Raw genomic sequence first — 21,504 nt, forward strand, 5'->3', positions numbered from 1 at the left:
TACATAACACCAGCTTGTGAACGTATACATAGCTTGTGAACGTATAACATAACCCAGCTTGTGAACGTATACATAATAACATAGCTTGTGAACGTATACATAACATAACCCAGCTTGTGAACGTATACATAACATAGCTTGTGAACGTATACATAACATAACAACCCAGCTTGTGAACGTATACATAACCCAGCTTGTGAACGTATACATAACCCAGCTTGTGAACGTATACATAACCCAGCTTGTGAACGTATACATAACATAAAAACCCAGCTTGTGAACGTATACATAACCCAGCTTGTGAACGTATACATAACCCAGCTTGTGAACGTATACATAACCCAGCTTGTGAACGTATACATAACCCAGCTTGTGAACGTATACATAACCCAGCTTGTGAACGTATACATAACATAAAAACCCAGCTTGTGAACGTATACATAACCCAGCTTGTGAACGTATACATAACCCAGCTTGTGAACGTATACATAACATAACCCAGCTTGTGAACGTATACATAACCCAGCTTGTGAACGTATACATAACCCAGCTTGTGAACGTATACATAACATAACCCAGCTTGTGAACGTATACATAACATAAAAACATCACAACACAGCGGGTGCACATGCACCCCATGGACACACACACAGTGAGCATGAGTCTCACACACACAGAGCCGTACATGCTTTAATGATGATGTGAGCGATGAAGCTGGACTCGTACAGAGCTCCAGACTTGTCCCCCCACCGTGTTTACTTTGGCCGTCAAGCTGAACCCTCAGACCACAAGACTGGCACAGAAAAATATCACAGGCTGTACATGGATGTCTGGCATCACATGAACAATCCCTGATGAAACATCAGCGTCTGAGAAGGACATCTGGGCCGTGTTCAGAAGGCACGATGTGGAGTGAAACAGGGACACACTATCTGAACTTGTCCAATAAGAAACTCATTTTCTTTTTCTGTTACAAACATTTTGCTGCGGCGTGCTCTAACAAACAGGGGCCTATAGTCACACACTAGAAACCTAGATGTGTATACAAAACTATATCTCAAACCTATTGCTCTATGGTCCACCAAAAGGCTAAAGAATTCATTAGTGAATCATTGTACAAAAGTATAGATCTACAGTAGGTCTAGAATCTGAAATCAGATTCTATGTATTAACCTGGGGCCTGTTCAGGAGGGCGTGATGTTACAGAAAAGAATAGAACAGATACAGCCAGATATGATCTGAAAGTTCCACCATAATGAATATACCCCTGTGTTCGTTCTCCTTCAACAGCTCCCATTCCTTCCCATCTGCTACTATCCCCATGTCCCATCCCCCTCCACCTGCAGCTGTGGAGCACATGAGCAGCATCAGGCCTTTGAAATCCAGCCGGAACCTCTTTCTAGCAACTTCCTGTGTCTGTGCCACGTGTCTGACTGAATCATCCAAATCTGAACGCACCGTAGTAGAGTCACCCCTAGAGCAGGACTTTCAGCCATGGATTTGATCCTTTGGAGACGATGAAGATACTTGACCCCTACGTGTGTGAAGTTGCCTGGATGTCCATTAGGTGTCAGACCCTTGTTGATACACATAGGAAACTGTTGAGTGAAAACCCAGCAGTGTTGCAGTTCTTGACACAAACCAGTGCACCTAGCACCAACTACCATACCCTGTTCAAAAGGGACTTAAATATTTTGTCTTGCCCAATCACCCTCTGAATGGCACAGATAAACAATTCATGTCTCAAGACTCAAAAATCCTTCTTTATCCTGTCTCCTCCCCTTTATCTACACGGATTAAAGTGGATTTAACAAGTGACATCAATAAGGGATCACAGCTTTCACCTGGTCAGTCTGTCATGGAAAGAGCAGGTGTCTAATGTTTTGTACACTCAGTGTATGTCTGTCGGTCTTGTCCAAAACCAACCCACCACAAAGGAGAATGCTCCCCTCAGTTATCAGACCCATGGAGGGGCCACAAGAACCCCAGAGGGCCCAGGTGAAACCAACTAAATGGGTCTACTATGAAAAGTCCCCTTCTGATGTAGTGCTCAGCTTCGTGCCCTTTTAAGGAAGCAAACAGAGTAGTCCTGGCTTGTTATTTCCTATGCCTGTGAAAAAGATCACCAGGGAAATGGCTTGCTTTCTTTACCACTCCCCTCCTCCCTCGCTCTCCTTCCTTCCTTCCCTAAAAGCGTGATTTGGAAAAAGGTCTTGGCAAACAAACGTCACATTGCCACAACGGGAACGCTTGAGATGTGACCGGCCCATTGTTGACAATTAAAACATTCTCCCGCACACTGGCTGTGAGAGTACAAGGGCGGAGGCCAACTTCTATAGGCCAACTTCTAACAGGAAAAACTGTGAGAAATACACACACTGGACACTTTCTATTTAATGCTTCTGGCCTTAAGTTTTAGTAATGATGAGTCATTCTGGTTAAAAACTTGGACAAGCCAGCTTTTGTGGAAAGTGCAGCTCACAGAGCTAAACTAAAGCTTTGGCCCAATAACTATATCAGAATTTCCTAATATGTGACTTCTCTGTGTGGTTCTACATCTACAGTCTTCCCCACAGCAGTTCACATCGGCACTTTTGACTGTGGTAAACCATGGCCCTTACCCTTTTGACCCCACCTGCATCTTCTACAGTCTTGTTTCTGTTTCACCAGCAAACACAACCAAATGTGGGACTAGAGTGGTGACATCATATGGGAACATTACATAGATGTGCACATACAAGAACAACGACTCATCACCCCACCCAGGCAAGATAACACAGTTAAGTTAGTCAGAGGTTGTGTGTGTGTGTGTGTGTGTGTGTGTGTGTGTGTCAGGTCTAATGAGTTTATGGCTTGTATCTACACTAATCTACTTCCCAGTAACAAGACTGATAGTCTCGGTCAGCCCGTTTGGCTTTGAATTGGGCTGTACAGTTTGACTGCTGTACATAAAGGCTATTTTAGTCAGTCCTTTTGTTGTTAAGTTGAAAGAAAGGAGAAAGAAGGAGCGAGATGAAAGAGGGAAAGAGAGTTCACTTGCTTTGGCAATATTAATGTTTCCCATGCCAATAAAGCCCTTGAATTCAATTCAAATGATAGAGGGAAAAGACCAAGGGAAGGAGTCAAAAAGTGAGAATGAAAATGAAAGAAAAGATGGGGGTGCGAGACAGACAGGAAGTGAGTGGGAGGGGTAAGCAGGACCAGCGGGGGAGCAGAAAGCATGATCACACCATGACATCACTGAGGGGGGTTAGTGGGAGTCATGTGGGGATGATGGGGCTGAATCACATGGAGTCAGTCCACTGTCCCTCAGGACATCAGCCAAGAAAACACCACTCAAAAATAATATTTATACACATACTAACAATTATATTTACGCATGACTACAATAATATTCTGGTTGTTTAGAGATGTGTATATTAAAATAAAGTTAAAGATAAATGTTTACTTATAGTACAGAGCCTGTAGTCCTTAAGGTAGCCCCATCCCACTTCTGACACCAATGTTGCCAATTTTTATACACCATACTTAATAAGCGTAGGTTGGAACAAAGGTTAGGCACTATATTTGAAGGTCTGTCTTAGAGACACACTCAACAACCTATTGAAAAAACACCTGTGAACTAACTGTAGATGAGCTATATTTGCATACAGTGCCTCGGGTGTTTGTATAATGCTGACGTAGCATTGTGCACTCCAACACACCCCTGCCGACCTCGGGACCTATCCATCACCAAGCAAACAGACGCTTTGACGAGAAACTGCTGCTCTACTCAACTGTAAACAAGTGTTAAATATCTACAGTACCAAATGATCTGCTTCTACTTTGCATATTACATGCAAATAGTTGGGTCAAGTGTGTTTTTGCATCAAACTTTTTCAATTTTCTGTAATTTTAGGTCAAAAAGCCTATCAGATGAAAACATCTGCAGGGCTAGCTCTATGCTAGTGTGATTCAAGGGCATCCAACACCGATGCTCAAACTCCCATCAGTCAGTAATGCTCTGAAACCAGACAGACTCCCATCAGTCAGTAATGCTCTGAAACCAGACAGACTCCCATCAGTCAGTAATGCTCTGAAACCAGACAGACTCCCATCAGTCAGTAATGCTCTGAAACCAGACAGACTCCCATCAGTCAGTAATGCTCTGAAACCAGACAGACTCCCATCAGTCAGTAATGCTCTGAAACCAGACAGACTCCCATCAGTCAGTAATGCTCTGAAACCAGACAGACTCCCATCAGTCAGTAATGCTCTGAAACCAGCACAGAAGGAGAAAGTGGAGGAGTCTAACACCTCCACCCAGGTGACTGGTCCAGTTCATTACAATGAGGTGAGAAAGACTGTCCCAGTAAAGCAGAAAGGAGAGGGTGTGTAATATGTGTTTGTGCGCTACGTAAAGTGTGTTTAAGGTGTGACATGAGTCAAGCAGCTCAGTGCCAAAACCGACCCAGTCAAGCAGCTCTGTGCCAAAACACACCCATTTTGTGTGTGTGTGTGTGTGTGTACACACATCAATGGAAGTAGAGTTCTGCTGTGTGTGTGTGTGTGTGTGTGTGTGTGTGTGTGTGTGTGTGTGTGTGTGTGTGTGTGTGTGTATGTATGCATGTGGTCCTTACATGTGCCTTCTCCCTGCGGGCCTCAAGCAGTTTGTCGTAGTAGTGCTGGGCGACAGAGGGGTCTACGTCTGTTAGCTTGGCTGCAGAGTGCAGGAGGGCTTCTAGGGTGTTCTGTGGGTCTCCCCCATCCAGAGCTTCGTTGATCTGACCGATGGCCACAATACCTACACACACACACACACACACACACACACACACACGGTTGATTAAGATGACACATCTTTATTGTTAGCAAAGGACAAATCCTTTGAAGCATTTATGAGCACAAGGGCATATAATACATCCCAAGTGACAAACATAAGGATTAGCCTGAGACATAGATATGGGAAGGTAGAAGAGACAATCTGGTATGTTAGACACTTTAAAACCCATATGTTAGCATTGTCCATCTATTAGTGGAAGAGATCTATTTTTTAAAAAGTAATGCTATCTTTTTAAAGATCTTATGACACCACTGTTTCTATGACATTACCGTTATGTTCTCTTTTTCAACTCAGAATTCAGACTGATGAGGAATGTCCATAGAGTTGCATAGAGGGTGCACTTGGCCCAAAGCCTGTTTAGCATGGGCATCACCGTTGACTGCTTTCACAGACAGCACTGCCAATGTCACACTAGAGGACATTATAAAGATAGGAGATGAGCTCTCATGTACTTCTCTATGGGAATGTCTCAGACTTTCAAACATGTTGAGGAATACTGAGGTCAAGTGATCTTGAAAAGCCAAATAAATGAGGTGGAGTGACTCATTATCAGTGGTCTCCTCTTTTAGAACTATTTTATGGTTACAAGTCCTGGAAGTAGAGTTCTGCTGTGTGTGTGTGTGTGTGTGTGTGTGTGTGTGTGTGTGTGTGTGTGTGTGTGTGTATGTATGTATATGTGTGTGTGTGTGTGTGTGTGTGTGTGTGTGTGTGTGTGCATGTGTACATGCATTCTGGCAAGTATGTGCATGTGTGTTCCTGCAAGTGTGCACGTGTGTTTGTGTAGATGTTTGTACGTGTGCATGCAAGTGTGTGGTCCACTCACGTTCATGCTCCTCCTGTATGGTCAAGTTGACCTGGTCAACACAGGCCTGGATGTCGTTCCAGGTCAGATAGTCACTGCCTTCCTCCCTGGCCACTGCCTTCAGCCGCATCAATTCATCCATATACCTGAGACACCAACACCAGGGTTAATGAGTGCTGATCCTAAATGAATGGGAATCATTGTTACCATCTCATCTCTTCTAATTCTAATGAACCTCAGTTACAGACTAACCAGTCAACTGAACAGACAACATCAAACCGGGACATTTATTGAGTGCCAGAAAATGAATTACTGTCGATTACAGACCTACATTTACGTTGTAGTAAACATGTACTTGTCATCAGCAACAACAAAAACATGACAGGCGTTTACAAGATCTGGTTAGACGGGTAGAAAACACATTAATACATCATTTATAGTTTCATATCTCTGAGGTTACTGTAGATGGTGCCCGTCTATCCAAATCTGGGATCGAGGCCTGAAGATGTCTTCAAAAGCATACAGCAGGATCTACACAACTAGTGACAGACAAGTGTCTGTCTCTGTGCGTACCTCTGTGCGTATTCGTCCTCTACGTTACTGAGTCCAGTAACGGTGCTGGCCAGTTGTCTCCACATGGAATTCCGGTCGCCCACGTCCAACGCCCTATTTATCAACACCACTGACGACAACATCTCCACGGCAACCAGCAGCTCCGGATGGGACAGAGAACCCTTGGGGAACACAACCAGAACGTTCAACTAATCCATACCTCTGATACATATTGTACTTAAGTCATCAATATAGTTGCCTTCTAATGCACAACCATGTTGAACCCTGTGGATCACTGACTGTTTAGCTAACTAATATGTCTTTCTGAAAATATATTTCAAGATGTATTGTCAATAAGTACAATCATCAATACAGTTGTAATGCCTGACAATGTCCAACTGTGTCTCACATCGATTGAGACAGTGCGTGTGCATTAGTATGTGTGTGTGCGTACATCTGGGCTCTGCTGCTGCAGGCTGGTCAGCTCTCTCTGATAGAGGTCGGCAGCACTGGGGTAGACCTCGGGCAGCTGGGCATCAGGGTTCATCAGCTCTGCTGCCGTGTTCTCGGGCACACCCGCTCTGACGGCCGCGTTTATCCTCTCCACCGCCTGCAACACTATATATACAGAGAGACAGGGTGAGGAACAGGATTAAATACACTACACAGAGAGACAGGGTGAGGAACAGGATTAAATACACTACACAGAGAGACAGGGTGAGGAACAGGATTAAATACACTACACAGAGAGACAGGGTGAGGAACAGGATTAAATACACTACACACAGACAGGGTGAGGAACAGGATTAAATACACTACACAGAGAGACAGGGTGAGGAACAGGATTAAATACACTACACAGAGAGACAGGGTGAGGAACAGGATTAAATACACTACACAGAGAGACAGGGTGAGGAACAGGATTAAATACACTACACAGAGAGACAGGGTGAGGAACAGGATTAAATACACTACACAGAGAGAACAGGATTAAATACACTACACAGAGAGACAGGGTGAGGAACAGGATTAAATACACTACACAGAGAGACAGGGTGAGGAACAGATTAAATACACTACACAGAGAGACAGGGTGAGGAACAGCATTAAATACACAACACAGAGAGACAGGGTGAGGAACAGGATTAAATACACAACACAGAGAGACAGGGTGAGGAACAGGATTAAATACACAACACAGAGAGACAGGGTGAGGAACAGGATTAAATACACAACACAGAGAGACAGGGTGAGGAACAGGATTAAATACACAACACAGAGAGACAGGGTGAGGAACAGGATTAAATACACTACACAGAGAGACAGGGTGAGGAACAGGATTAAATACACTACACAGAGAGACAGAGACAGGGTGAGGAACAGGATTAAATACACTACACAGAGAGACAGGGTGAGGAACAGGATTAAATACACTTGAGGAAAATTAAATACACTACACAGAGAGACAGGGTGAGGAACAGGATTAAATACACTACACAGAGAGACAGGGTGAGGAACAGGATTAAATACACTACACAGAGAGACAGGGTGAGGAACAGGATTAAATACACTACACAGGAGACAGGGTATTAAATACACTACACAGAGAGACAGGGTGAGGAACAGGATTAAATACACTACACAGAGAGACAGGGTGAGGAACAGGATTAAATACACTACACAGAGAGACAGGGTGAGGAACAGGATTAAATACACTACACAGAGAGACAGGGTGAGGAACAGGATTAAATACACTACACAGAGAGACAGGGTGAGGAACAGGATTAAATACACTACACAGAGAGACAGGGTGAGGAACAGGATTAAATAGAGACAGGACTAACACACTAGACACAGAGCAATACAGGGTGGCAAGTATTTTTTGAGCATGTTCTGTAGCAATACTAGTGGAAACAGATTGAATCAGTAAGTGGTTGTATATAGGGGAAGAGGTAGAGGGGAAGTGTAACCCAATCCTTGCGGCAGTTGTAAGTGAAAAATAAGCTAAAACGTCAACAAGCAAAAATAAACCTTTTTTAAATACACAGCACAAAGAGAGACAAAGGGTGAAACCCACAAACGGAACAGAGTAGCCTGACTATCAGTAGGGTTAAAAACCATGTGGAAAAGACACGTGATAAGCATACTGCAATCAGCACAGGAACATGAAACAGCCAGTGATGTGGGTAACTAAAGGGTAAACTGCAGTGTTCTGCTGCAGGCCATGTCCTCATGAGGATAACGTGAACACCAGTTGGTAATGAGTGAAGAGGTAACCCTAACCCTAAGGTAGTTTCCCCACCAGTGCAGTTAAAAGTCATTATCCTGTGTTGTGTATGAGTGTGCAGCCCATTCTGGAAGTATTCAGACCTTTACTTTAACCACACTTACATGTTACAGCCATGTTACAGCCTTATTCTTAAATGGATTACATTGGTTTTTTTCACTCAATCTACACACAATACCCCATTATGACAAAGCAAAAAGTTTTTTTTAAATAAATGTTTTATTTAAATATCACATTTACATAAGTAATCAGACCCTTTACTCCTTTGTTGAAGCACCTTTGGCAGCGATTACAGCCTCGAGTTATGATGCTACAAGCTCGGCACACCTGTATTTGGGGAGTTTCTCCCGTTCTTCTCTGCAGATCCTCTCAAGCTCTGTCAGGTTGGATGGGGATCATCGCTGCACAGCTATTTTCAGGTCTCTCCAGAGATGTTCGATCGGGTTCAAGTCCGGGCTCTGGCTGGGCCACTCAAGGACATTGAGACTTTTCCTGAAGCCACTCCTGCGTTGTTATGGCTGTGTGCTTAGGGTCATTGTCTTGTTGGAAGGTGAGCCTTGTCCCCAGTCTGATGTCCTGAGCACTCTGGAGAAGACTTTCATCAAGGATCTCTGTACTTTGCTCCATTCATCTTTCCCTCGATCCTGACTAGTCTCCCAATCCCTGCCGCTGAAAAACATCAACAGCTTTATGCTGCCCTCACCTTGCTTTACCGTAGGGATGGTGCCAGACGTGATGCTTGGCATTTAGCCCAAAGAGTTCAATCTTGGTTTCATCAGACCCCATAATTGTGTTTCTCATGGTCCAAGAGTACTTTAGGTGCCTTTTGGCAGGCTCCAAGCAGGCTGTCATCGGCCTTTTACTGAGGAGTGGCTTCTGTCTGGCCACTCTACCATAAAGGCCTGATTGGTAAAGTGCTGCAGAGATGGTTGTCCATCTGGAAATTTCTCCTATCTCCACAGAGGAACTCTGGAGCTCTGTCAGAGTGACCATCGGGTTCTTGGTCACCTCCCTGACCAAAGCCCTTCACCCCTGATTGATCAGTTTGGCCAGGCAGCCAGCTCTAGGAAGAGTCTTGGTGGTTCCAAACTTCTTCCATTTAAGAATGATGGAGGCCACTGTGTTCTTGTGGACCTTCAAAATGTTGCAGAAATGTTTTGGTACCCTACCCCAGATCTGTGCCTTGACCCAATCCTCTGAGCACTACGGAAAATTCCTTCGACCTCATGATTTGGTTTTTGCATTGACATGCACTCATCTGTGAGACCTTATGTAGACAGCGGTGTCCCTTTCCAAATCATGTCCCATCAATAAAATTTACCGCAGGTGGACTCCAATCAAGTTGTAGAAACATCAAGGATGATCAATGGAAACAGGATGCACCTGAGCTCAATTTCAAGTCTCATAGCAAAGGGTCTAAATACTTATGTAAATAAGGTATGTTCATTTTTAATAGATTTGCAAAGATTTCTAAAGAAAAACTTTTCATTCTGTCATTATGGGGTATTGTGTGTAGATGGATTAAATAAAATAAAAATCATAAATTTTAGAAAACGTCTGTCGTAACAAAATGTGGACAAAGTCAAGGGGTCTGAAGACACTTATATTTATGAATATAAAAGTTAAAATAAATTAAAACCCTTGAATGAGAAGGTGGGTTCAAACTTTTGCCTGGTACTGTATGTAAAACATTTTTAATTTATTTTCTTACACACAGTTCCAGTCAAAAGTTTGGACACCTACTCATTCAAGGGTTTTTCTTTATTTGTACTAGTTTCTACAGTGCAGAATAACAGTGAAGACATCAAAACTATGAAATTACACATATGGAAGCATGTTGTAACCAAAAAGTGTTAAATCAAAACATATTTTATATTTCAGATTCTTCAAAGTAGCCACCCTTTGCCTTGAAGACAGCTTTGCAGTCTTGGCATTCTCTCAACCAGCTTCATGGGGTAGTCAACTGGAATGCATTTCAATTAACAGTTGTGCCTTGTTAAAAGTTCATTTGTGGAATTGCTTTCTTTCTTAATGCATTTGAGCCAATCAGTTGTGTTGTGACAAGGTAAGGGGGTATACAGAAGATAGCCCTATTTGGTAAAAGACCAAGTCCATGTTATGGCAAGAACAGCTCAAATAAGCAAAGAGAAACGACAGTCAATCATTACTTTAAGACATGGTCAGTCAATCGGCAAAATTTCAAGAACTTTGAAAGTTTCTTCAAGTGCAGTCGCAAAAACCATCAAGCGCTATGATGAAACAGGCTCTCATGAGGACCGCCACAGGAAAGGAAGACCCAGAGGTACCTCAGCTGCAGAGGATAAATTCATTAGAGTTACCAGCCTCAGAAATTGCATCCAAGATCAATGCTTCCCCGAGTTCAAGTAACAGACACATCAACATCTACTGTTCAGAGGAGACTGCGTGAATCAGGCCTTCATGGTCGAATTTCTGCAAAGAAACCACTACTAAAGGACACCAATAATAAGAAGAGACTTGCTTGGGCCAAGAAACACGAACAATGGATATTAGACCGTTGGAAATCTGTCCTTTGGTCTGATGAGTCCAGATTTGAGATTTTTGGTTCCAACCGCCATGTCTTTGTGAGACACATAGTAGGTGAACGGATGATCTCCGCATGTGTGGTTCCCACTGTGAAGCATGGAGGAGTGGTGGTGTGGAGGTGCTTTTCTGGTGACACTGTCTGATTTATTTAGAATTCAAGGCACACTTAAACAGCATGTCTACCACAGCATTCTGCAGCGATATGCCATCCCATCCGTTTCATGCTTTGTGGGACTATCATTTGTTTTTCAACAGGACAATGACCCAACACACCACCAGGCTTTGTAAGGGCTATTTGACCAAGGAGAGCGACGGAGTGCTACATCAGATGACTGGGCCTCCAACCACCGGACCTCAACCCAATTGATGGTTTGGGATGAGTTGGACCGCAGATTGAAAGAAAAGCAGCCAACAAGTGCTCAGCATATGTGGGAACTCCTTCAAGACTGTTGGAAAAGCATTCTAAAACCAAGAGTGTGCAAAGCAGTAATCAAGGCAAAGGGTGGCTACTTTGAAGAATCTCAAATATTTGTTTAACACTTTCCTGGTGACTACATGATTCCATGTGTTATTTCATAGCTTTGATTTCTTCACTATTATTCTACAATGTAGAGAATAGTAAAAATAAGGAAAAACCCTTGAATGAGTAGGTGTCTTTTGAATGGTACTCTGAGATAGATATACAATGAGGATGGAATAATACTGTGAATATTATGAATAATACTGTGAATATTATGTCCCAAACCTCTTCGACAATAACAGCTAGTTTTCAGTTTTCCCCTCCCCACTCAGACCACTCCCAGACAGTCTCAATTCTTGCTTGAGAAATGGCTCTTTGCTTAGAAGCTATTTTTTGTTTATTTTCAACAATTCTAATAGAACAGCAAGGCACTTAATTTGTTACCAAACTAAGAAATGATTTTGGAGATAAAAGCATCTGCATTGGACCTTTAAGGTTAGGATTGGGCGAGAGAAGCACATCCTAGATGTGTACCTAGGGTCCACCTCACCCCAGACCGAGCAGTGACCGCTGCTTACTTTTCTGGTAGCCTGCTGCAATCCCATTGGCTGCATCTACTCCAGTTTGCAACTCATCTTTAGTCAGCGCCTCCCCTGGAGAATTCTGGGAAAGACAAAGAAAGAGGAACTACTCTAAACAGGGTTGTGGAATATTCAGTTTAATTTTCAACAGTGTAAACCTGTGAACAAGCTCACATCTAAGATATGGGGGAGGTGATCAACATCACAGAAAATCAACCAGGGTTGTGCTCATTAAGCACCAAAAGGAAGACAACGGACTGAAACAGGGAGTTTGAATGTCCAATTAGACATTCTTTTCATTTTCTGTTTCAAAACATTGTCAAATGTCTGTTGCTCTAATGAACACAACCCCGCTGTAAGCAATGGTATTCCAGATATCCCAACGGGGGATGAATCACAAATAACCTGGAATAATTCCACCTACTGTACCTGTTCTTTGTCCTCACGGGCAGCCATCAGCTGTTTGAGGTACCAGCCCTTGTTCTGGGCCTGCAGGCGGTGTAGGCCCAAAGCCTGGGAGCGAAGTGCCTCATACAGCCGGTCTTCATCACCACTCAGCAGGGCCTGCTCGGCTGCACTCAGGGAACTGGTCACTGATGGGGGAGGAAAGCGTTAGAAAAACCTATTAGAACACTCTGGGATGAAGTTTCCTCTAGGTACAAATCTAGGATCAGGTTTTAAAACTGACCCCAGATCAGCTAGAAGCAAAACTCACTTCAGTGAATCAAAAAACAAACAACGCAGGGATGTTAGATCTGTGAGTCTGTTGACTACAACCTTAATAAACATTTAAAAACACATGTCTGCATTCTCATGTGGATTCATCAACATACAGAATGAAGTGTGTTACTCACAGTTGACCTTGTTGACGTTGCCCTGGATCTCAGCCTGTGTGAGGAGCTCTTCATAGACATCTCTCTCTGCGTCAGAGTTCTCCCCCAGCTACAGTAGGAGGGACAGCGCAACAGGAGCAACATCAGGGTAGTGTTCAATAGGCATGAAACGGAACAAAACACTCAGAAACCGGGAGGTACCATCTGAACGTGCTCATCAAGATACATATATTTTAGTTCTGTTGCACATAGAAGCATGGATTTGTGACGTCAACATTGTACATTTAAACCCGTGATCCTGAAGTCTGCTCAATGAAAAACAATGTATTGCAGGTTTTTGTCCTAGCTCAGCAGTGAAACAGCTGATTCAGCTAATCAGGGTGTTGACCATCAGATTATTATTTAAAATAGCACTTAGCGGAGGCCAAAACACTACTGTAGTCCAGCTCGCCAGGAGAAATATTGAGGGTCACTGCTTTACAGGAACTATACAGCTGGAGAAAGTCAAATACACTTTTAAAAGAAAACACTACTCCTACAGCAGCCAATATTGGGGTGGATTCCAATTCAAATCAGTCAAGTCAGAAAGTGGATTCCAATTCAATCAATTCAGACAGTCAACTGAATTGCTGAAAACAATTGGAATTTGACTTTCGGTTCACTTTCTGAATTGATAGAATTGAAATGGAATTGACTCCAACCCTGCCACTCATTCTCTATCTCAGTATTTACAACAAGCTCTCATACCCGTTTGCGTGAGTTGGCCACCTTCTCAGCCTTGGCACTGTGCAGCATGTCCTGGTAGTGCTGGGCAGAGCAGGTGTTCATCTGAAGCAGCATGGCGTTGGGGTTCTGCATGGCAGCCATGGTGCCCTCGGGAACCCCCTGGTCTATGGCCTCATTGATGGCTATCACTGCTGCATGCACTGGAGGAGAGGAGTTCATTACCAGAAATGTGTGGAATATTTTCAGAAATGGATTTAAAAGGAAAAGATGTTACATAATATTATACCATCATTTTCAATTTGTTATAAAATGTTGAAATCAACCAAAGTCTTAGTCCTGCCACTCAACCAAACAGGCAGTTAGACCCGCCCCTCTGTGATATCTGATAGGTGCTTACACGCAGCCTCATCCACTGACAGCTCATTGGCCAGGATGCCACCAATCTTGCTGAAGGCAGGCATCTGGATTCCGTACTTCTCCAGTTCACTCTTCATGTTGTTAATCTCCTCCTCTGAGTGGTGGAAAGGAGGGGAAGAGTGAGGTATAAAGGAGGGGAGGGAGAAAGAGTTGGTTAGGCATTAGGTCTATCAACAGTTGTTTGGTGGGAGTAGTGAAAGAGGAAAGGGGTTGTTCTGTAAACAATCATGGTACAAAAAGGAGAGTATTTCTTGCACTTGGAGGGAAATGGTATTAGGCACTGGGTGTTCCCTGAGCTGTAGGCGTCTCTGCATAGCTTGGCTAAGACTGAGGCTGGACAGAGAGCATGGCTAAGACTGAGGCTAGAGACTGGAGAGAGAAGAGCTAGAGAGAGGAGCATGGCTAAGACTGAGGCTAGAGACTGGAGAGAGAGGAGCTAGAGAGAGGAGCTAGAGAGAGGAGCTAGAGAGAGGAGCTAGAGAGAGGAGCATGGCTGAGTCTAGAGAGAGAGGAGCATGGCTAAGGCTGAGGATAGAGGCTGGAGAGAGAGGAGCTAGAGGCTGGACAGATTTTTTAGTGTTGGTTGGAACCACACCCTACACATACTGGACCACACTGGCTAAAGTACAGTACCCTTCAAACTGTAGATTATAGACAGACTAGAGAGATTCAACTAATTATCTCTTGATGAGTATGTGATTCGTAGAATCAGACTTTATAGTGCTAGGTTGGAGCCAAACGCTGTACTTAATGGACATAAGTACCCTTCATACTGTAAATAGTAGGCTAACTGTATATTAGAGGCTAAACGGACAGGAGACGGTGATTGTTCCTGGCCTGAGAGTAATACACATACCCCCTGGTCAGGCGTTTGGCAGACAGATGGTGTTTCCTGTTGCTGCTCCATCACTAATGACTTTCACATTGTTGCTAGCTGCCTGGTAAAACCCCTTCCCTGTGGAACTGTAACTTAGGACTGGAGCCAACACTATGCCTGCTTTTCACTTAGAAGACACTATCTAAAGTAACTAACAGTACATGTATCCATGTTTAGTATGTGAGCAACTGAACCACATATCATGTTTAACATCATATGTTAGTCGTGTTAATTGTTTTGCTTTAAAGTCAAACAGTTAACAATGACAAACTGAATGAGTTGAGTGAAAGAAAATTGAACACTGTGGTATTGGGACACACCTGTGAAGGACACACTCACCTGTGAAGTCTACCTTGCCATACAGGTCCTGGATCTGAGGGGCTAGACCCAGCTTGAACAGGTACAAACTGTGTGGGGGGAAGAGAAAGAGAAACATGCTGTTGGAGCTGTGTTCTGGCATGTGTGCGGCACCAGCGGAGGGGGCCAGAAGGCATTGTAGTCAACAGCCATTCATCTAGTGTGGACTGGAGCTGGGGGTTACCTCCTACCCCCCTCTGCCACCCAGTCCTGTAGTGTTGACTTCCTGACTCTAAAAGGCCAAGGACCCTTCCCAAATGGCACCCTGTTCCCTATATTGTGCACTACAAAGGAAATACGGTGCAATCTGGGACATGGATCAGTAGATGTACAGCCTCTGGACTGAACAGGCTCAGCATCCATTTTACATGCAGCTGGAATGTTATTGACAGACTTCTTGTGTCCCAAATGGCACCCTAATCCCTATTTAGTACACTACTTCTGACCAGGGCCAATAGGGCTCTGGTGAAAAGTAGTGCACTTTATAGGGAACTGGGTGACATTTGGGACGTGAACTGCCATCGCAAGGCTGAGGCGGTTGGAGTTTCTCCTTGGTGCCGAATACCTCACCAGTCCAAAATCGTACCATTCACCTCAAACGTGTCAGGTTTCCAAAAACCTAGTTCTGAGAGTCAACATGCACAAATCCAGTCTACGTTTTCAACTTCACATACAGGCAGTATTGAGTAGGACAGAGCAAAGCAGAAAAAGTTGAACATTTTTCACCGAGATAAAATATTACGATAGACAATTTGTCTATTGTGACTTTTCTGTGAGAGTTCAGGTAGCACTGTGAGAGGCAGATCAGGGTTTAATATAATTTTAAACCTCTTAAGGATCGGTGTCCCTATACCGGGACAGTTGTTGCTAAAGTGCGTTAATATGACTAGAATGACGTTATTAGTAACAGCAACATTTCCAGGACATAGATATGTCTTATACGGACAGAAAGCTTAAATTCGTGTTAATCTAACTGCACTGTCCAATTTACAGTAGCTATTATAGTGAAAAAAATAGCATGATATGGTTTGAGAGCACAACAACAAACTGATCACTTATCTACTGGTTTGATACATTCATCTCTGAAGGTAAATAACATGCACTCAGTAATCTTGCTCTGATTTGTCATCCTGAGGGTCCCAGAGATAAAATGGAACAGTTTTGTTTGATAAAATACATTTTGATATTCAGATGTAGGAACTGGGTTCTACAGTTTGAACCACTGCCATCTCTGATTTGTGATGAAAGGTTTTCCTAGAGTATTCAGAAAATCTATACAAATTTGAATGCATTGTGTGTGTGTGTGTGTGTGTGTACCTGAGAGCATGTATGCAGTAGATGCAGCGCGGCATGTTCTTCCTATCATAGATGTCTGTAGTCTCTGGATAGAAGATCTGAGGACAGATGACATCTTCATTAGGCACGAAACATGCTAAAACACTAGGTAATTAATTACATATTACCTGGACTTGTCTAATAAGAATGTGAATGTTTCAAAACATTCTTCTGTTTGTTCCTATTGAACGTGACCCAGGGCTGAGGGTTCAGTAGTCTGGGAGTGGGATCCAGGCAACCCCCGGCTTGTTACACAGGAGTGGTACGGGGAAAATACCCTTCCCTGGTATTGAGAATACAGTGACTGCTATGTGTGTGTGTGTGAGCCCATCACTCACCTTCGGTAGGCCCTTCTCTGTCATGGCGTTTAGCCACTGGATGACATTGTCTGTATGTCTAAAATGAAGCCCAGTGGCCTGCAGGAATGAAACACAAAACATAGTGAGTTACAATGTGACACACACATAAACAAACAAGCAATTACAGTTATAGTAATACACACATGATTCATTCCTTCCCCATTGAGTAAATCAAGCCCGACTCAGACAGTGAGTCACAGTAACCTGGGGTCCTACTCAACTAAAACATTTCCAAGGTAAGACTGGAGATGGGGGATTTCTTGGGTGCATTCTTGCAGTGTAATAACAATGTGGTTATTTAAGTTAAGTCAAACTGTGTTGATAGAATAGGACCATTGATGCATGTCTGTTCCTCGGGGCATTGATAGGTGCTCCTGGGTGAAGTTTTCCCTAGAAACAGATCTAGGATCAGCGTCACCTCCCCCAATCATAAACTTTATTATTGGTGAAAAATGCTAAACTGACCCCAGATCAGTGTCTAGGTGCAACTTGTCCCTACACCTTGATAGATAGTCCGGTGTGAGTTTGGCAGGTTGTGCAAAAGGGAGTTTGTCTCCCCTGGTAACTGAATGAATATAAGAACATCTTTGTCCCTTTAACCTGCACTTATCTGGAGTGTGTGTGTGTGCGTCTGGTTGCGTGTGTGTTACAGTCTGCAGTGCATCTCCTCGGTCCTCACCTTGTAGCGGGTCTGCTCGCGGTCGTAGATTTTCTTGATGGAAACGGTTTGTGGGGCGAAGAAGTTGCCGAGTTTGGCCAGGTACACCCCGTTCCTAAGCCCTTCCTCCAGCTCTGTGGTGGGCGGGAGCTCCTCGTCCAGACACGCCTCCATCCACCTGGAGGACAAAGAGCTTTTATTTAACCTTTATCCAGGTTCGTCTCATTAAGAAAAGAAAAAACTATTTCTCAAGAGACCTGGTCCATCCAGGATGGCAGCAGAAGGGAACAACGTTTGGAACAAAGTCAAACTAACAACTTACTTTTTTTATACGTAAACACACATTTATTAGAATTCCATACAAGCGTCACAGATAGATTTTTATCATAAGTAGAACCACGTAAAGTCCTAATGACTATCATGTCTCAGTAACATGTAAGTCAACCAAACCTTTAAACTCCAAGGAAACAAGATGCCGGGTTTCAAGCTGGTCTGGAGATGATTCCAAGATCACAGAGCTGAGTAGCTAAAACACCTTTTTCCATGATCCATTCTGGATTTTAGTAACCGTTAAATGTAAGAAGGAGTGAGACCGTAACTGGCATTTCTTTTCTGACTTTGTCAAAGAAGAACAGAAAAAAGGCAATTTTTGGGAAAACTGCCACTTACAGATAGTATAGCAATGTTTAAGCCTGAGTCAATGAAGACCAGCCAACATCACAGCAGTGTGAAGACCAGCCAACATCACTGAAGACCAGCCAAGATCACAGCAGTGTGAAGACCAGCCAACATCACTAGAGATCACAGCAGTGTGAAGACCAGCCAACATCACAGCAGTGTGAAGACCAGCCAACATCACAGCAGTGTGAAGACCAGCCAACATCACAGCAGTGTGAAGACCAGCCAACATCACAGCAGTGTGAAGACCAGCCAACATCACAGCAGTGTGAAGACCAGCCAACATCACAGCAGTGTGAAGACCAGCCAACATCACTATAGAGATCACAGCAGTGTGAAGACCAGCCAACATCACATCACTAGAGATCACAGCAGTGTGAAGACCAGCCAACATCACATCACAGCAGTGTGAAGACCAGCCAACATCACTATAGAGATCACAGCAGTGTGAAGACCAGCCAACATCACAGAGAGATCACAGCGGTGTGAAGACCAGCCAACATCACTATAGAGATCACAGCAGTGTGAAGACCAGCCAACATCACTATAGAGATCACAGCAGTGTGAAGACCAGCCAACATCACTATAGAGATCACAGCAGTGTGAAGACCAGCCAACATCACAGCAGTGTGAAGACCAGCCAACATCACAGCAGTGTGAAGACCAGCCAACATCACTATAGAGATCACAGCGGTGTGAAGACCAGCCAACATCACTATAGAGATCACAGCAGTGTGAAGACCAGCCAACATCACTAGTGTGAAGATCACAGCAGTGTGAAGACCAGCCAACATCATAGAGATCAGTGTGAAGACCAGCCAACATCACATAGAGATGTGAAGCAGTGAAGATCCAGCCAACATCACTATAGAGATCACAGCAGTGTGAAGACCAGCCAACATCACAGCAGTGTGAAGACCAGCCAACATCACAGCAGTGTGAAGACCAGATCACAGCAGTGTGAAGACCAGCCAACATCACTATAGAGATCACAGCAGTGTGAAGACCAGCCAACATCACTATAGAGATCACAGCAGTGTGAAGACCAGCCAACATCACTAGAGATCACAGCGGTGTGAAGACCAGCCAACATCACTATAGAGATCACAGCAGTGTGAAGACCAGCCAACATCACTATAGAGATCACAGCAGTGTGAAGACCAGCCAACATCACTATAGAGATCACAGCAGTGTGAAGACCAGCCAACATCACTATAGAGATCACAGCAGTGTGAAGACCAGCCAACATCACTAGAGAGATCACAGCAGTGTGAAGACCAGCCAACATCACTATAGAGATCACAGCAGTGTGAAGACCAGCCAACATCACAGCAGTGTGAAGACCAGCCAACATCACTAGAGAGCACAGCGGTGAGTCAGGTGCATTCGGTTGGTAATAAACCTCAGAGCTGCATGATACACAGAATCGAGTGCCTTCAGAAAACACACCAACAGTACACAGAAAATTAAGGATTCTAGTTTTACTACCTCATTTTCATTGTGCTCCTACATTTGTGTGCACCTACATTTTTCAACTTAGGAGCACACAGGCGCCTTGTAAAAAAGGTCAACTTAAAGCCCGAAACATGCAGTACACACACTAAACCCAGTGACATTCAACTCCTCAGCCCTCCAGAGTTTATAAATCTCTGAGGACTATTCTTCTCTCCTGTTGCCTCTAGTTACCACAGTGTAGCATTTCATTTCCTAGGAGCTGAAAGTATCAGTTCTGTTACTGTTAGAAAACTAACAGTGTGTTTAGTACACTACATTTGAACCAATACACAGTATATTATCAAATCATGTGTTCATATCACCATAGATAAGATGCCTCTTAGCAGTTGATTTCATCCAGTCACACAGGGATTGCAGAAATGTATATTAAATCTGTGTACTAACACTAATATGTGATCCCTGCAGGAATTGAACCCATGACATTGGCATTGCCAGGCTCATACCAACTGAACCCTTTGGAAATACCTGGATTTCTGGTCATACAATTTGATCTTCATCTAAGTCACAAACAGTCTGCTTAAACTAATAACATGTTTTCATGTCTTTATTGAACACCGTGTGAACATTCACAGTGCAGGGTGGGAAAAGTAGGTGAACCCTTGGATTTAATAACTGCTTGACCCTCCTTTGGCAGTAATAACCTCAACCAAACCTGTTCTGTAGATCAGACATGCACAACAGTCAGGAGAATTGTGGACCATTCCTCTTTACAAAACGGTTTCAGTTCAGCAATATTCTTGGGATGTCTGGTGTGAACCGCTCGAGGTCATGACACAGCATTTTAATATCAGGTTGAGGTCTGACTGGGTCACTCCAGAAGGCGTATTTTCCTCTGTTGAAGCCATTGTTGATTTACTTCTGTCTTTTGGGTCGTTGTCCTGTTGCATCACCCAACTTCTGTTGAGCTTCAATTGGCAGACAGATATTTTGCAGGAGAATGTAAGGCTGTCTTGATAAACTTGATAATTCATTTTTCCGATGATAGCAAGCTGTCCAGGCCCTGAGGTAGCCCCAAACCATGATGCTCCCTCCACCATACTTTACAGTTGGGATGAGATTTGGATGTTGGTGTGCTGTGCCTTTTTTTCTCCACACAATGTTGTGTGTTCCTTCCAAACAACTCAACTGTAGTTTAATCTGTCCACTGAATATTTTGCCAGAAGTGCTGTGGAACATCCAGGTGCACTTTTGCAAACTTCAGACATGCAGCAATGTTTTTTTGGGGGGACAACAGTGGCTTCTTCCGTGGTGTCCTCCCATGAACACCCTTCTTGTTTAGTGTTTTACGTATCGTAGACTCGTCAGAGATGTTAGCATGTTCCAGAGATTTCTGTAAGTCTTTAGCTGACACTAGGATTCTTCTTAACCTCATTGATTATTCTGCGCGGTGCTCTTGCAGTCAACTTTGCAGGACGGCCACTCCTAGGGAGAGTAGCAACAGTGCTGAACTTTTCCATTTATAGACAATTTGTCTTACTGTGGACTGATGGACATCAAGGCTTTTAGAGATTCCTTTGTAACCCTTTCCAGCTTTATGCAAGTCAACAATTCTTAATCTTATGTCTTCTGAGATCTTTTGTTCGAGGCATGGTTCACATCAGGCAATGCTTCTTGTGAAAAGCAAACTCCAATTTTGTGAGTTTTTTTTTTAACAGGTCAAGGCAGCTCTAACCAACATCT

General features: G+C 43.6%; 1 protein-coding gene across 1 annotated transcript in view; it reads right to left on the reverse strand.

Moving 5' to 3' along the window:
- The window catches only part of iqgap1 (IQ motif containing GTPase activating protein 1), a 66,284-nt gene that overhangs the window by 29,583 nt on the left and 15,197 nt on the right, over nucleotides 1-21,504 (reverse strand). The window contains exons 3-15 of the mRNA XM_042318631.1: nucleotides 17,653-17,809; nucleotides 16,953-17,030; nucleotides 16,597-16,673; nucleotides 15,262-15,329; nucleotides 14,026-14,139; nucleotides 13,650-13,828; nucleotides 12,924-13,011; nucleotides 12,499-12,662; nucleotides 12,067-12,151; nucleotides 6,631-6,794; nucleotides 6,198-6,358; nucleotides 5,646-5,770; nucleotides 4,620-4,783 (exon numbers count right to left, since the gene is read on the reverse strand). Of these exons, the coding sequence (XP_042174565.1) occupies nucleotides 4,620-4,783; nucleotides 5,646-5,770; nucleotides 6,198-6,358; nucleotides 6,631-6,794; nucleotides 12,067-12,151; nucleotides 12,499-12,662; nucleotides 12,924-13,011; nucleotides 13,650-13,828; nucleotides 14,026-14,139; nucleotides 15,262-15,329; nucleotides 16,597-16,673; nucleotides 16,953-17,030; nucleotides 17,653-17,809 (1,624 nt within the window). The remainder of the gene's footprint in view (nucleotides 1-4,619; nucleotides 4,784-5,645; nucleotides 5,771-6,197; nucleotides 6,359-6,630; nucleotides 6,795-12,066; nucleotides 12,152-12,498; nucleotides 12,663-12,923; nucleotides 13,012-13,649; nucleotides 13,829-14,025; nucleotides 14,140-15,261; nucleotides 15,330-16,596; nucleotides 16,674-16,952; nucleotides 17,031-17,652; nucleotides 17,810-21,504) is intronic.

Source organism: Oncorhynchus tshawytscha, unplaced genomic scaffold, assembly GCF_018296145.1.
Source record: "Oncorhynchus tshawytscha isolate Ot180627B unplaced genomic scaffold, Otsh_v2.0 Un_scaffold_530_pilon_pilon, whole genome shotgun sequence".
Classification (NCBI taxonomy): domain Eukaryota; kingdom Metazoa; phylum Chordata; class Actinopteri; order Salmoniformes; family Salmonidae; genus Oncorhynchus; species Oncorhynchus tshawytscha.